Here is a 17,773-nt window from a genome sequence, read left to right as displayed (position 1 = left end):
GACTCATATTCCCTGTCCCTCAAGAAGTCCCTCTGGCACTCTCTGGTGGAGTCCCTCAGGGCCCCCTCTCTTCTTCAGCCTCTTATGCCTCCTGTGCAGCCCAGTGTCCACTGGCATCACTTAGTCCATCGTTTTTCACTGGTTGAAAAGAAGCAACAGAATAGAATAGAATGCCACCATTTATTCTGGGGACCACAGACTCTGTGGTCCCTGACCCTGCTGTAGGCAGGGTCATTCCCATCTCCTGGGATCTGAAGTGGTTCCTGCAGGGGCAATGGGATTTAGGAGGGCCAAGGAGTAGGGGGCCTTGAGTGATGTCCAGGTTCAGCCCCTATTTGCTATGAATTTTAGGTCCACCACTTTTCTTCCCTGTGAGAATGATTTCCCTCTCCTCTGTTTCTTCTTCTCTCCCTCTTCATACCAGTGGGCAGTGAGAATCCATAAACTCACTTAAGTAAATCTTCATTGAAAGACCGTTCTAGACATTCTAGGTACCCCAAGGCTCCTCTGGGATAGATTTTGGAGGGAAAACACAACAGAACACAGAGAAGCATGTGAGAAGTTTATTTTACGGATCACAACAGGTACCCCAGTTAAGTTTCCTTAAAGGAAACCTGGGAAACCTGTGACCTGGGGTTGGGGAACAGAGAGAGAAAGGCTTCCATTAAGATCAGACTTTATTTAGGGTCCTCAAGATGTGAAAACGGTTTGCAGTCATGGGTATCACTGCTAGATCTTCCGGGCAGATATTTTGTTCACGAATAACGTCAACCACTGCTGCTATTCTTACAGTGCCTGAAAGAGACAAGGACAAAGATCATTTCTGGTTAACACTCTAACCCCAGGGTCCTATCTTTTCCACTAGTATCGCGCACCTCCCCATTGGAGTTCAGTTTCCCCGGATTATTTGCAAATGTATCTCTGTTAGTAGCGTTCTCACACCAGCTCTCACCTTTCAAACCTGGGCGTGGTCCCCATCTACCTTTCCCCTCTTCTTCCCTCCCTTTCCTTCACCCTTCTGCCCTGGGGTTCTGCTTCAAATCCAGAGCCATGCTTCTGTTCATGCTTTTCCCTCCCTGGTGGATGGTTCTTCCCCTGGACAACTCCTATACTTACTGTTGGTCTGAAAGTCCCAGAAGAAGGTTCTTGGGTAATTTTCACAGAGGCAGCTGGTGAATTTATAGTTAAAAGCACCATCGATTGGAACGTCGCTTAGGAGATAGGATTTAATCTGGGGAGGAGGAGGTGAGAAGAGAGTACCCAGTGTTAGTCTGGGGATAGGAAAGGGAGAAAAGACAGGAGAGGTCAAAGGAGGAGGAGGACGTCCTTAGGGGGCAAAGAGCAGGGACAGAGGTGGGCCAGAGGCATGGGGGAGTCCACTTTTGGAGTATTGTTTCAGGAGCTAAAGTCTAGGTCAGAATGTTGTCTGTGCTCATGCCCTCAAGTTCCTGCTTTAGCAGGGTGGGTCTAGGGCTGGGGAGGGAAGGGGAAGTGAACCCACAGGGCCAGGAGATCTCATCCTGGGGCAGCTGTTCATCCCGGGAGCAGGCTTGCTTTAGTTCCCCGGCCAGGGCTTTCAGCCTGGCTGTCTGGGCGTAGAAGGCAAAGCCAGGCCTTGTTGCCAGATTGTGACCAAACTCCACCTGTACTCCTCTAGAACTCTGTGACCTTTGATAATTAAAGTGACATCTCTCACTCTCCCTTTCCTCAATTGTGAGAGGAAAACAATTACCTACCAAACCTGGCTGTTCGATAAGCAAAGGCAATCTTGAAGGTAAATTTCCTCTTTTAATTGGAGATCGCTTTACAACTGAAAGCCCCAGAGTATTGCATATGTGCATTTCAGCGAAGTCAGAAAGCTTTTGTCTAGTTAGTGTTCAGCCCAGGGCTTTAATTCCAGATCATAGACCCAGAGATGTCTGTGAACAGAGTTCAGCAAGTCTGAACCTAGATGGACAGAAATTGTATCTTTATTTTATTAAGCTCTCATTGAAATCGAGTATTCCTTCTGTTATGAGGGTCATCAGAGAACCACAGTGGCATTAGCAGTGTGTCTGATTTTATCACAAGGAGAAAGAGATGTGTTCATACCACATTACAGATTTAGATATTTCAGAATATTGTCTGTACTCATTGCTACCTTGAACACACAGGAGTCATCCGAGTTGCTGCCTGGTCATGGCTGGGGCCGCTGCCCGACTCCTGAAGCTTGCCCAGGTAGCTGCACTGAATAGCCCATCAGCCCCAAACAGTGGAAGTGAGCATTCTCATTGTTAGAAGTTTACTCCAAATACTTTGGAGACCCTGGCCTTTCTTTAGAGAAGCCTACACTTGCCTCATTTACCTTTTTATTACATTTTCAAGAATATATCTTCATGAATTAGAACTTTTAAAACTTATATGATCAAAACAAAACCTCAGAACCCATTGGATGTCCAGCACGACACCTGTGATTTGTTGGCAAAGACTAGTGCACAGCTGAAGGTACTTATTAAAGCTAAGCAACAACAGCTATCACATAGATAATCTTTATAAAATAAAATTTAACTTGTCTATATTCTAAATGTATTGCCTTTTCAGCTAATGTGTCGCAAAAGAAACGTGTCTATTTCTGTATCATAAGTTTATTTTTAGTAATTTTATTACTCTTCTTCAATATGGTAGTTTTTCTTTGTAATCCAATGCATTTTGTTTACACATTTAAATGCAATTTTCTTATAAGGTTCCATAAGCTTCGTGAGACCAGCAAAATGGTCCATATCACAAACGTTTGAGCACTGTGGTTTACCACAAGTTTTCTTCAATTAAAGGATTATATTACATGATTGAGAGTATATGTATTCTATTTTAGTTTTATATTTGTGATCCTAATACCTCACTTGATCACAAATTTAGTTGCAAAAACATTATAATTGATAGAAAGTGAGGATTAGGTCCTAGAAACTTTATACACATAAAAAATTATATTTTCCTAAAATTTAAAAAATATGAAGATTTTTTCATAGCTAGACATTTATTTTTATCAGAAGCCACAAATAAAAATTGATTGACCAGAACTAACAGGATTTCCTTTCCCGTAAACTCTTTCTAATTTGCAATATCATTTATTCTGTGGAACTCTTTGCCCTTCACTTGCACTTGGGTAGGTTTTAAAAAGATCACTTTATTTTGTTATACTAGCATTGTTCCTAAAACACAGCCGTCTTAATCACAGTAACACAAAATTATACCACATATCACTTTGTTGATTAAACACATTTTTTTAATGAAGTAAAATGGACTTTCATTATCTATCACCACCAAAAACTGCCATTATCACAAAACTTTTATGCACATGTTCTCATTCCTTTTATCGTCTCTGGTTATGATAAACAAAATAGAACATTAAAAAATTATGATTCAGCCTCCCTCTCACCCCAAACTAACATACATGGTTCATATTCTTGGACTGTGAACAGAAAAATTTGACAAAGCAGCTGTGTTATTCTTTGCTCAATGATCAGAAATTTTTCTCTTACAAGTGTGGGGCCGTTTCTAGAATATATTTTAATGAATAGCAATCCTCAAGCTCCCAATTTTGTTTTCTATTTAACAATTGTCCTTAAATCTAATTTGAATTAGGAAACTCATGCCGTAGGGAAATATTTGTGCTACTCGAGAGGGTGTCTTTCTGGAAGGAGGAGGGGGAGATGCATGGGTCTTGGCCTTAGAACAGAGATAGTTAACAAGGAACAGATTGTGTGTCTGTAACAACACCTGAGAAGACTGCCAGTGGGGTGAAGAAGGACACCCTCTTCCTTGGGGGAAGAGTCTCTGTGGGTGAAACCTGCACAGGTCCATTTCCCTCATGGCCCAGAGCAGCCAGACAGGAGGGATGATGCCCAGGTGAGTCTTATGCACATTACCATTTGAGAACCTCTGATCTAGGGCAGGGATTGGACCTCCCTCCTACAACTGCTGAGCTGGGAGAAGGGAGGAGGAGAGTGTGGGCTCCTCGTCAGGGAGCGGAGGCTAGAACAAGAGTCAACTTCTGATGACAGAGCAGGAGAACAGAGGAAGGGAGAGATGAAAGCAGACTCGGTTCAGGGCTTACTGAAGAGGAGGAGTCGTATCCCACATGTTCTCTGCACCATCTCTCTTCTCCCCAACTGCCTCCACCTACCAAATGGGGTTGCAGTTTTTCCTGTAAGAACCCCCCTCCCACCCCTTATCTCAAGCAGTTGTGCCCAGGACCTTGGAGGAACTCTGACCAATTCTCCCCAGCTCTTCGACGTTTTTCTCTTCTCCCTCTTAGCTGTGCTTTTCTCACTACCCATTCCTGCTTTCTCTTTCTCTTCCTTCCTACACCTCTCTGGATCAAGTTTCCTTCATCTGTTAAATGAGAACCATAATTGGCCATGAGCTCCCATGATTGTTCTGAGGCTCAACTGGCACAATATACAGGGGAATTGGAAGCATGGATTGCTGTTCATTATATTATTATAATAATATGTGATATTAAACTGAGAGCTTAATCTAATTGTATTCATAATTAAGGAGTAGGGTTTTTGAGTTCACTCTCCCAGGCCTCTACTTACCACCATACATTCTCTCAACTCTGTCTCAACTCTAAGCTTCACAGTGACCTCTTCATCTGCTGTTGTAGTTTGAGGTGTCTGCAAGTCCATTATTATCGCCCTTCGACTGGTTTTGGGAAGAGAGAAGCAGGGCAGAGATCAGAGATCAATCCATGAGAGAGGGGGTACATTGAGCAGGGCAGGGGGAACAGGGAAGGTGCAGGGAAAGGAGAGAGGGATAGTTGGATCAATTGCTGAGCATCAGAATCTCCTGGGAACTTTTGAGTTTTGGTTGATTTGGTTGTTTTGTACAGTTTTAGTTTTGCTTAGTAAAGCAACTTGGATACTTTAAAACTGAGCATCTTCTTTTCTTACAATGACAAAAAATAAATTTAAAAAGGGAATGAAAGTGCAATATCACATACCACTGCCTAATAAAATTCTATGGGTTCTGCTGATTGTCCACTGAATGGAAGGGCTCAAGTCATCACTAGGAGAAAATTTCATATCAACAGAGTCATGTTAATCCATAAACATCTCAATCACTGGAGGAGTTTGTAGGACCATCCTTGAAGATCTTCCTTCTTTGGTTCCCCATGGGGCCTAGGAATTTGTATTTATTTAGCTCTGTAGGGGGTTTGGATACATGGCCATGTTTGGGAACTTTAGATACTATCCTACATTCAGGCCACACACCACAACCTGATAGGAGAAAGGAAATGGGGGCAAGGAGAATGGTCAAGTATTCTTCTTCAGTCAATGAGGACTGGGTTCAAGACCAGGAGAATTACTTTCTCCTTTCCAGAAAACGGGACAGGAGAGAATTCAGTTTCTTGGCCTACAATGCTTCACAGCCCCATTTTCCTAGGGTAAAACATCCCAGATTTTGGAGAGATTCCATTTCTTGTATCAGATGCTCTAGTGCTCAGTGCACAGGAAAGGGGTATGAAGACTTAAGTGTCTTCAAACTTCCTCCCATTTGTGAATAAATTTAGGATCGAAGGATGACCAGCTTAGCTAGAATGAGCAATTATCTGAGTTTGCCCAAGAGTGAGGAGCTTCCTTGGATGAGGGACTTGCAGTGCTAAAGCCAAGAAATTCCCAGGCAAACTGGGATAGTTGGCCACCCTAATCAGCATAGCTTATTTCAACAACTTGCTACCCCTCAGGGATAAGTGGAGTGACATCTGTATCTGAACCTGTCCCCACTCAGGTTTCTTGGGACGCCTGCCTCCATTATACCAGCTTGTCAAAACCCTAAGGGGTTACCTCCAGAACAGGACATCTGGTCATGCCACAGAGGGTACCGCCAAAATCACAATCTGCAAACCCAACATTCCACACCCTGTTCCTGTATAGAAAACTTTCTAGATTTGCTGAGTGTCCTTGCATTTCCCCGGACTCTGGCTCCATTTCTTGTTTCATTTTGTTTGCCCCCTTTTTCCTGTTTCCTTCAAACAGGTACTCTTAATAAGTTGGCTTCTGAACTTGCTCTCCCAGGTCCATGGTGGTAAAGGGTGAGTGGTCCTTACCTTCATATTTGGGCTTCAGAGTAGGAAGAATGTCTAAGCTACTGGCCTAGCTCAACCTCAGACCTTGAAGTCAAGGGTCAGTGACCAGGACCTCTGATTCTTCAGTGAGTCCTGCCAAAGCTGCCCAAAGCTATTGTTAGAACTCACAGACCTGTTAAACTTGCTGTTCTGGGAGGCAAGGTGTGAGAAGGTGAAGTTTACTGAGCAGAAATCTAACGAAGGTGTAGTGTAGGAACAGGATGTGGATTAGAGCCTTAAAGTAAGACTAATTGTTAATTACAATCTATACTGGCAGCCTTATTTCCATGGGAAACCTATGGTAGAAATGTGAGGGGTATTGATGGGGCTTCCTAAGAGGAGAAAAGACGAACTTGGCGTGGAGTTCGTGAGAGCTCCTGGGACTGAAGTTCTGGGAAGTTGAAAAAGTTTTCAGGAAGGGATATGTACATTTCCAGGCTAAGAGAGGAGCCCTCCCCTAGGTTTCTTTTGTGTGTGTGAGGAGGAGAAGGGTTTGGCTCACGTGTATTCTTGAGCTTTGTTGATCCCCAGCTGCAGACAGAGAACCAGGATCAGGGCGGCAGGGCTGGCCCGGAACAGGAGCTGGAAAGAGCGCATGCTGGAAGCAACAGATGTGACGTCCTCGAGAAGTAGGGTCCTGGGTGCCCAGCACACTCTTTATATGCAGATCAAGGAAGTAGGAGAGCTGCCAGGCAGATCCATGTGGTCAATTACCCAACTGCCCTTCCCACTCATGATCTTTCCTTGTTGAACTAAAGTTTGTTTTTCTATGGAAAAAGTCAACACTCAGCTAGAGTGCTGGAGTCTGGGAGAAGAGTTAGATTATCCCTCCTCATTTCCTCAGTGTCAAAGTTTTTCAGACTGGGCAGGCCCTCAAAAGATACAACAGCTCTTTCTTGGCTTACAGAAATGGTTTCTTTCCCCTCATCATCATTATATGCCTGACAGTCCTGCTGTATGTAGCCTTAGCTTCTCTCACTGCTCCCCTAGTCTCCGGAGGCAGAGACCCCAGTTGTGGTATCAGATTTCAGATCACAGCTCTAGGACACATTTGCGTTATCCAATTATAGTAAATTCAAGAGAAGATATGGGGGGCCCGGACCCATGCCAAGTGGTTAAGTTCACGTGCTCCGCTTCGGCCGTCTGGGGTTTCGCAGGTTAGGATCCTGGGCGTGAACATGGCACCGCTCATCAGACACTGCTGAGGAGGTGTCCCACCTGCCACAACTAGAAGGACCTACAAACTAGAATATGCAACTATATACTGGGGGGCTTTGGGGAGAAGAATAAGAGAAAAAAAAGAAGATTGGCAACAGATGTTAGCTCAGGTGCCAATCTCTAGGAAAAAAACAAAAAAGAGGAGATGTTGTTCAAAAAATTTCTTAGGGAGCTAAGGTGATCAGGGCTTCCCCTAGGGGCCACCACCAATCATGCGAGGGGGCAACTAGAGATGGGCTGTTCTGGATGATGGAGAAGTGAGGCCATAGTACTAGATGACATGAAAATGTTTGTGATTGTTGAGTCCTCCTTAACTTCAGTGGCAAGGGTAATGTCCTACAGGTGTCAAAGATCCCCAGCTACTCCACAGTTCCCAGTGTGGGGCAATATTTTAACTCTAGACAATTTCTGTAAATAGCTGGCACTCTCAAATCAGACTTCTTGGCACCAAAGAGTCTGCTTATTTCACTATTGACATGGCCACTTTCTTACACTTGTCTTACAGCACAAGCACATAGGGAGACCCACAATGGGAAGGATTCCCCCCATTAGAACAGAACCCAAACCATGTCTAGGAGATTACTCTGGTTCTGCAATTTCTCTCCTTGGGATGAAAGGAAGACTCACTCTTGCAGACATTGTGATATTTCTCTTTACTCAACTAAATGTATTCCTTAACCTATGATGTATGACATTGTGGAATTTGTTCCTATCCTTCGCATGACAGATGGCAGCCCAGGAAGATCTCATCTGGCATGAAAGTGAAAATCCGGGTTTTGGGAGTTACCTATGTATGTTGCTATAGGCAGGATTCAGAATTAAAGTCTAAATATGTGCTTCTGATTTCTGAATGTATTTTTCTAAATTGCTTTGCTGCTTATTGTACTCCTGTACTTACCTCCTCTTTCCTTTGAACTTGACATTCATATCACTCCTCACTTATAACTTCAGCTGTTATTGTGATCACATGTTTTCTTCTCTGTTTCCATTCTGTGTACTTAAGAACAATGCTTTCATTCCGTCTCACCCTGGTCACAGTAGCCCTCCTTCATAAACATTCTCCCATGTTGTAATTTTCTTTATACCTGCTCTTTCTCTTACTTATTTGCATAATTTTCATTAGAGGGACATGCTACCTGAGATTAATGAAGAAGTAAGGCAAAAGAATCTAGGACGTGTCCACGTGGGAAAAATCCAGGAAGAGCTCTTAGCTGGGGTTTAACTCCCTTTGAAGGCATAGCCCCATCCTTGAGGAGTACCTCCAGCATACTGCCCAAAAGGCAGTGCTCCAAAAGGGGCAGAAGAAAATAGGTTGAGAAAATCTATTGAAGGTAAAGACGCTGTTCTCTCATAGGTCTTCAGGAAACTGCAGTACTCAGAACCTTCAGTGTACGTGACACATTTTAAGTACTATGCTGGTCACGGCTAGTGCAGTGGTTGATTTTATGTGTCAGCTTCGCTAGGCCATGGTACCTGGTTTTTGGTTAAACACTGGTCTAGATGTCACTATGAAGGTATTTTCAAAAATGAGCTTAACATTTAAACCAATAGATGTTGAGTAAAGATTACTCTACATAATGTAGGTGGGCCTCATCCAAAGCCTTAGAGGAAAGAACTGAGGATCCCCAGGAAGAGAAAATTGACTTGAGACCGCCTTCACACTCAAGCTGCAACATCAACTCTCCCCTGGGTCTTCAGATTTTGAACTTGCCAGCCTCCACAATTACGTTAGTGAATTCCTTAAAATAAATCTCTCTCTTTATATATATGTATGTATGTAGATCCTATTGCTTCTGTTTCTCTTTTGAGAACCCTAATACAGCTGGTGTTTAGGAAGGGACAATAAATGTTGAAAGAGTTGGAATTCATATTGGTTGAAAGCACATTTGAAACCTTGGGGTAAACCAGATTCTAAACCCCTAAAATAGCATGAATTTCAGTTGGGAAGGGCAGATGGGGAGTGAAGAAGATATACTTCCTAGGTATGCTGTGATGAGTTCTGAATGACATTTTTGTTGGACTTCAGGATGTTTCTGTGTGACTTCAATAGGCAGTGAAATTCTGGGATACAAGACAGATTATTGCCTATTGAGCATAATTTTGAGAGGCACTACATGATGATATTTACCTATATATTAGTTTAAAAATCATTATTTTTTAAATGATTATCATATATTCTCAAGAATATAAGGAAAACTCATGGCCATGGAATAATAGAATATGGTGAGGATGCCTTAAGGGCCAGTAGGAATGACCATAATTTATCTTTTACTCTATCATATATGTTGGATTATAGGAATCCTGGGTTTTTTAGCCTGATTTCAATGTTTGTAGATGTTGGTTAAATAATTCTGACTTAAATAGCAATGATTCTAGAAAGTGATGTAGTTTTAGGGCCAATAATCTAGTAAATCACTGCAACATAGTTTCTTCAAGTGCTCCCCAAACTGCGTAGAAGAGCTGGAGGGAGATGAACAATGTCAAGCAAACCTTGCAGCAGTGTGTTTTCTTGTATATTTTCACTGAATTTAGCTTAAAATCAGGAACTAGGCAAATCCACCAGGGACAAATCCACGTGTTCCAAATCTGTTTCATAGTTGGCACAGAGACTCAGTCTTCATGGAGCTGACTATATCTGAAAAAATTAATATTTAAGAGGTAAGATAGAATCTAAGTAGCTGCCACACTTTCGTAGATACTATGTAGGAACGTTATCAGTATGTCATTTATGACAAAAGTGAGGATAATGCCACCTTCTTCGCAGTGTTATTGTTCAGAAAACCAATCTAGCAGTTGGCTCATAGGGGGAAAAAGTGAAACCCAAATGTCACATCTTTTAAGTTATGAACAAATCTAGTAGGTTTAAGAAACCAAATAGAGGTTAATAAAATCAGATTGTAAACAACTCAGGAGACTCATAGATGAGAATGTGCACAGGTGCGGGGGAAGGGATTAAGGATAAAATAGGAGCTTGCCACAGGCTATATTTGCAAAGAGCAAGGTGATCTTGGCCTGACAGGGTTCATGAAAGAGGAATATAAAGAATGACCAGAAAGGGGGTTTATAGAAGCTAACACAAATTGAGCACATGTACGTGCATGACACTGTACTAAAGATTTTACATCTGATAACTCAATCTTCAAAACAACCCTATGAAGTAGGTTGCCCAACTTTCTCTCATTTTACAATTGGGGAAATGGGGGCACATAGCACATAAACATATTGAGCCCCGGTCACATAGCCAGTAACTGGTGGAGACAACTTTGGATCCAGGTTTTGTGGAATCTGAAAGTTTTGTTTTACAATTTTGGGAACAGCTTTCAGAAGTAGAATACAAACACTTTCAAATTTGGAATACAGCTACAGGACCTTGGAAGAGGCTGTAAATGAGCAGCCCTGAGGCTTCATGTCAACTTTATGGTGAATACATATTTAGGTGAGCCAGAATTTGAACCAGACATTCTGGTTCTAGAACCTGAGCTTTTAACTCCTCCAGTGCCTACTGGTGAGGACAAGGCTCCAGTGAGGCATGCCCAAACACTGACGGAGAGTCCTAAAGTGGGTAAATACAAGGCCCACTATAAGCATACATTTTATCTTCTATGATTGACCCTTCTAGAGTGTTTTCTCATAAAGTTGATGTGAACAATCTCAACATTCATCCTTTCTTCTATATATTCATTTCTCCACCCTTCATCCACCCAATCCCTTCGGATAATCCATTCTACAAATATTGATTGAGTGTCTACCATGACAGAGAGGTGATGGGTATACAGAGATGAATAAGACAGAGTATAGGGGGGAGGCAGTCAAAGTAAGAAATTTAATAGGCCATGATCAGCCCTGTATCAGAGTTTCTATTTACTGAGGACTACTTAGTACTTTGCAGGTTAAGCTAAATGGAGCTGGCAGCCTTTGGACCTGTTTCTGTTCATCCATACATTCTAAAAAACATCCAAATAAACATACCTAAAAATGATAAAATACAAATTTGATTCAAAAGTTTTGAATGGTGTCATAGATCTTTAGTTATTCTTTTAGGGGAGAGGGAGAAGTTTTACACATTATATTCCACAGACACCTTTCTTAGTGTCTTCCTTGATCCAAATGTTCGTCTCTTAGTGGTAACTGCTGGAAATGCCCCCTTTTCTGTCTCATCAATGTAGTATGCCCACCACCACAGTGTTTCCCCAAGTCTTATCACTTTTTATACACTGAGTCCTTTTGACATATGACCCACTCTCCCACTGTGAAACATCTCAGAAGTAGAGCTCAGCTCTTTTTGCCTGATTTTCTCATGAGAATCACATACCCCAGAATTATTGTGTGGAGCTTCTTCAAATACCAAAAACAACAATAAAGAAGAAATGCTTATAGAGTGCTTACAATGTCAGACTGTATTCTAAGTGCTTAACATATTATTCACTTATTCCTTAAAATGATCCTATAACTTAAGTATTGTCCCCATTTTACAGATGGAGAATTTGAGGCCTAGAGAGAGAAAGTACTTGCTTAAGATTGCAAAGTTAGTAACTGGCAGAGTTGGGGTTCAAAACCAAATAGTCTGATACCAGAGTCTAAGCCTTTAAGCACATTCACTATCTCTTCACGTAACTTTTTACATTTGAGGAAAGGAAGCTCACAGACTTTTAATAACTTGTTCAAATCATACAGCCAACAAATAGCAAAAGTGATATTCAAATCCAGATAGAAGTGAACCTCAGGTTGGCACTCATAATGACTACTTTATATTGCCTCCTAATTAATAAAATGGTGGTCTAGTGGTTAAGATTTGGTGCTCTCACCGCCATGAGAGCACAGGTTCGTTTCCTGGTCAGGGAATCACACCACCCGTCTGTCTGTTTGTTGTCATACTGTGGCAGCTGCACTTTGCTCTGATGCTGAAAGCCATGCCACCAGTATTTCAAATACCAGCAGAGTCACGCATGGTGGACAGTTTTCAGCAGAGCTTCCAGACTAAGACAGACTGGGAAGAAGGACCTGGCCACCTACTTCCAAAAAATTGGCCATGAAAACCCTAGGAATACCAACAGAGCATTGTCCGATACAGCGCTGGAGGGTGAGAAGATGGCACAAAAAGATCCAGCCAGGGTTCTGCTCTGCTGTACACAGGGTCACTAGGAGTCAGAATTGACTTCACAGCACTAACAACAACAATTAATAAAAGCATGAGTGCTTCAGGATTTGCACAAAAGGCATTTAACTCATAGTGAGTATGTTATCAATTACGAAGAGGAAGTTGCCTCCAAGTTGAGTTCAGAAGTATTTCATTACGAATCAAACCCAGCCTGAGATAAGCATGAGTGTGTGTGTGTGTGTGTGTATGTGCGTGTGTGCATTAGCAACAAGAATGCTAGCTGCCTTAATAGCTTAATCCTAAAATCTTAGTGGCTTAACACAATAGAAGTTTATTTGTAGCTCACATAAAATCTATTGGAGATGACAGAGGGCAGGAGTACGACCCTGCTATTAGAAGCTCTGTCATCTTTAATGTCATTTCTAAGGTCATCCTGGCTTTTTTTTTAAATGTTCTTTTTTTTTGAGGAAGACTAGCCCTGAGCAAACATCCATGCCCATCTTCCTCTACTTTCTATGTGGGACACCTGCTGCAGCATAGCTTGACAAGCAGTGCATAGGTCCACACCTGGGATGTGAACTGACAAACCCCGGACCACTGAAGTGGAACATGGAAACTTACCCGCTTCACCACCAGGCCAGCCCCGCATCCTGGATTTAATATCCAGCTGGTAAAAGGTGACAGAGAGAACGGAGGGTTATGGAGAGTCTTTTAATGGGCCAGATTTGGAAGTGGCTTATATCATTCATCCTGCATTCCCATGGTGACAGCTTAGTCATATGGTCATGTCAAACTGCAAAGGAGACTGGGAAATGTAGACTAGCTGTGTGCCTAGGAGGGAAAAAAATGGTTTTGGTGAAATTGCTTTGTGTATTGTATGTGTATCTTCTTTATTAGTAGATAATACAAAAATGTTTTCCAAAGGTGTTGTACCAATTTGCACACCAGCAAGGTGTAAGAATTCCCATTTCACTACAACCTCAACAATGTTTGGGATTGTCAGTCCTTTTAATCTTGGCTATCCTGATGGATGTGTAGGGGAGCTCATTGTGGTTTTACTTTGAATTTTGGTGATTATCATATGTTTTCTAAATATCTTATATTCCCTTTTGTGAAGTGGCAGTTCGAGGCTCTTGCCCATTTTTCAATTGGGTTACTTGTCTTTTTTTTTATTGAATGTAGGATTTCTGTATATATTGCCTTTCACTCTTTTAATCATATCTTTTTATGAACACAAGTTCTTAATTTTAATATTTACCTGTCTCAATATTTTCCTTTATGGTTAATGTTTTGTCTACTCCAAGTTCATGAAAATACTCATTTTTATTATCTTCTAGAAGGTTATTTTTGTTTCTTTAGACATTTAGATCTACTATCCATGTGTATATGACTTTCATATTTGATGTGAGAAGGGATCAAGATTAATTTTTTCCCATATGGATATTCAGGTATATGTTCCATAATGTATTTGTCAGAATTTGTCATAGGGTTAGGTTGGCCTCATAAATTGAGTTGGAAAGTGTTCTTCTAGTTTCTGGAATAATTGTATATAATTGTTATTTCTTCCTGAAATATTTTGTAGAAGTGGTTGGTGAAGCTAATGGGGCTTGGTGTTCTTTTAGCGGGAGGATTTTCAAATATGGTTTCAATATCTTTAATAATTAATTATTGGATTATCCAGCCTATGTCTTTTTCACTTTTTAAAGCTGTATGTTCTTAAGCTGTACCAACAAAAAGAAATTCGTCTATGTGATCTAATTTTTCATATTTTTTGGCATAAAGTTGTACATGATATTCTGATTATATTGTTAATGTCAGTACGATCTGTAATTATATCTCCCACTTGTGCATTTTTTTGTCCTTTTTTATTAGTCTCACCCAGTATTAATCCATTTTATCAGTCTTAAGAAAATACTCCTGACACTGTATATTCTTTTTTTTTTTAGTTTGTGCTTTTATCTTTCTCATTTATTTCTTACTACTTTATATTTAATTTGCTATTATTTTCTAACTTCTTGGGATGGATGCTTAATTGATTTTTGTCTTTTTCTTTTGTAATATATCTATATTTAAAGCTATCAATTTATTTCGAAGCATAGCTTTAGCTGCATCCTATAAGTTGATATGTTGAATTTTAATCATCATTTAGTTTAAAATATTTCCTAATTTCCATTGTAATTTTTTTAGATCTATGTCTTATTTAGAAGTATGCCTTGTTTTCCAAACATAGGATTTTCCTAACAGCTTTATTGAAGTATAGTTGATATACAGAAAACTACACATACTTAATGTATGCAATTTGATGAGCTTGGATATTTGCATATGCCTGTGAAACCATCACCACAATCAAGGTACTAAGTATAGGATTTTATTATTGATTTTAGTTTATTTATATTGAGCTTGGAGGATATAGTATGTGTGGTAGACAGAATAATGGCACTGTCAATTGTCCATGTCCTAATCCTTGGAACCTGTATGTTACCTTATATAGCAAAAAAGACTCTCTAGATATCATTAAGGGTCTTGAGAGGAGAAAATTATTATGGGTGACCTGAGTGGGCCTATCATAATCACAAAAGTTCTTATAAGGGAAAGTGGGAGGCAGGAGAATTAGCGTAAAAGCAGGAGCTATGATGACAGAAGTAGAGGTCAGAGTGATACAAGGAAGGGACCACAAGCCAAGTGATGCAGGTGACTTCTAGAATCTGGAAAAGGAAATAGGCTCTCCCCTAGAACCTCCAGAAGGAACACAGCCCTTCTGGCTCCTTGATTTAGGACTTATGAGCTCTAAAACTATAAGAAAATAAATTTGTGTTGCTTTAATCCACTAAATTTATGGTAATTTGTTACAGCACCAATGGAAACTAATATATGCTGCATAATTTCCATCATTTTATCCATATTGAAATGTAGTTTTTTTTCAGTTTCTATGAAGTTATGTGTGTGCTTGAAAAGAATGTGTATTTTTGACTATCATGTTTTAGATATTATCTAAACTGTATCTATAAATATCTAATAGATCAAGTTTTAAAAAATTGTCATCAAATAGTCTATATTTTACTAAATTTATATTAATTTTTTTCTGTAAATTATTGAGAGTGGTGTGTTGAAATCTGTTTACGATCAAAGCTTTGTAATTTCTCTTATTCTGTAAAAGTTTGCTTTATGTTTTTTGAGCCTGTATTATTAGGTGCAAATAAATTTAAGATTGTTTTATTTTCTATTGAACTGAACTTTTCAATAAAAACTTTGTCTCTTTACTCTAGTATTTCTTTTGGCCATAAAGTCTATTCCGTCTAATAATAGTATAGTGACATTAGCTATATTTTGTTACTTATTATCTGGCAAATCCTCTTGCATGTTTTTGTTTGCAGTATTTTCATACTCTTAAGTTTGAAATGTGCTTTTAATAAACAGCATATAATTGAGTTTTGGAATTTTTATACAGTCTGAAAATACTAACCTTTTAATCTAGGCATTTACTCCATTTATACTTGGCTTAATAATCAATATATTTGGGGTTTAATTACTATAAAACTGTATAATTTATATTTTTCTTGTCTCCTCTATGTTCCTTTTTCTATTCTTTTTGCCTTCTTTAGAATCAATACACTTTTTATTATTAAATTTCTCTTCTATATTAGCTTTTATGTTATATGGTCTATTACTTTTTCTTGGGGTTATGCTAGAAATTTTAATATGTGTATGTCACATGACAGTTAATATTAATTACATCAACTCTCTGAATAATACAAAGTCTTAGGTCATTTTGAGTCCTTTATCCTTACTTCCAACTTTGTATTCCATTATTGCTGTGTATTTCAATTCTCTCTCTATATTTTTAAATGAAATTTTTCTGTATATATTTTTATTGAGTTATAACATACATAAAATGCCAAGATTTTAAGTAGAGCTCAGCAAATTTTTACAAAGAAATATCCCTCTGAAACCACCACTAAAATTAAGATATAGATTATTTCTCTTATACCAGAAACCTCCTTTGTGCCCACTTCATGTCAATATACTCAATGTTAAACTAAAACTCCTTATTTTTATCATCAAAGGTTGTTTTTTTTCATTTTCCTGAGCTTCATATAAGTAGAATCATTACATACACACACACACACACACACACTTTTTGGCTTTGGTTTATTTCTGTCAAAACAATTTATGCAGGATTTATGTAGATTGTTGCACTGAGTAGTAATTAAATCATTTCCATTGTTGTTTAATATTATATTATCTAAATGTACCATTATTTATTTTTCCATTCTACTGTTGATGAACATTTGGAATTTTTTTTTCCATTTGTGCTATTTTGAAGAAAACTGTTATTTTCTTTCCATCCAGGCTTTTAGTACAAATATCCATTCATTGATTTTGGATATATAGTCATGAGCCACATAACGACATTTTGGTCAACAAAGGACTGCATATACAACAGTGGCCCCATGAGATTAATACCATACAGCCTAGGTGTGTAGTAGGCTATACTGTCTAGGTTTGTGTAAGTATTCTGTGATGTCTGCACAATGTCAAAATTGCCTAACAACATTTCTCAGGAGGTATCCCTGTCATTAAGTGATGCATGCCTGTATACATGTCTGCTATAATGTGACATATGTGTTCTTAAAAATCACTGCCCTGTGCACAATGTCACAACAAAACCCACAAGCCTTATGAGAAAAATGGGAGTAAGGGCACAACACTTAACAACATTCTCAGTGATACGTAAAATAAAGAGAGGAATCAATTAAAAAAATATAGTATAATATCACACATGTCAGATGGTTAAGAAATACATAAACATTGCAATAAATATGACACTTTACCTTGAAAAAGACATGATGTTAGCTTGTGGAAGTGGGTATGAGAAGGATGGCAGCCTGTGAGTTATTCTGAAATAGTGGGAGAAGCGTTATCTGAAATCAGACAAAGTTGTGACACCATGGGTAGGTGTGACTCATTCTTTGCTTTTGTTTTGGCTCCTGATCTTTCGCAACCCTTAAATCCTTAGGCATGCTTCTTTTTCCTTTAGATTGTAGGTCCTTCAAGGCTTATGACGGATGCCTGTTTCATCAAAACTGCAATTTTTGATCCGATGTGTAGCCTTCTTCGATTAACTTTAGTCTCACTGCTGAAAATTCTTTTGTGGCTTTCTCATCCGCAGTTGTGCTTCCATCTGAGAGCTGAAGGCTTTGGAAATTGTAGTGATGTTTGAAATCACTAAAGTAGCCACTAAAAGCACTAAAAGGAGCCACTTCTGCAAGATTTGGTGATTTCTGTTTAAAGTCTTCACACATAATAGTACTGTCTTTTTTGTTTGGGTTGCTTGGCATTTTGAACCAGGT

At 39.5% G+C, this 17,773-nt stretch overlaps 1 protein-coding gene across 3 annotated transcripts; it reads right to left on the bottom strand.

Moving 5' to 3' along the window:
- Positions 1 to 549: 549 nt before the first annotated feature.
- PIP (prolactin induced protein) lies at positions 550 to 17,337 on the bottom strand. 3 transcript variants are annotated; one of them, XM_014739254.3, is made up of 7 exons: positions 17,255 to 17,337; positions 13,044 to 13,253; positions 8,223 to 9,959; positions 6,609 to 6,873; positions 4,578 to 4,683; positions 1,117 to 1,231; positions 550 to 795 (listed from the first exon to the last, which is right to left on the bottom strand). In XM_014739254.3, the coding sequence occupies exons 4-7, from the start codon at positions 6,701 to 6,703 to the stop codon at positions 671 to 673; spliced, it is 441 nt and encodes a 146-aa protein (XP_014594740.1). In that variant the 5' UTR covers positions 6,704 to 6,873; positions 8,223 to 9,959; positions 13,044 to 13,253; positions 17,255 to 17,337; the 3' UTR covers positions 550 to 670. The 3 variants fall into 3 exon arrangements, with proteins under 3 accessions (XP_014594740.1, XP_023495634.1, XP_070121219.1); XM_023639866.2 differs by having other exon boundaries at positions 6,609 to 6,791; XM_070265118.1 differs by having other exon boundaries at positions 6,609 to 6,791; positions 9,815 to 9,959.
- Positions 17,338 to 17,773: the final 436 nt, after the last annotated feature.

This window comes from Equus caballus, chromosome 4, assembly GCF_041296265.1.
Source record: "Equus caballus isolate H_3958 breed thoroughbred chromosome 4, TB-T2T, whole genome shotgun sequence".
Lineage (NCBI taxonomy): Eukaryota > Metazoa > Chordata > Mammalia > Perissodactyla > Equidae > Equus > Equus caballus.
Note: the sequence above shows the minus strand (reverse complement) of the source record. Positions and strands in the feature narration are given on the sequence as shown.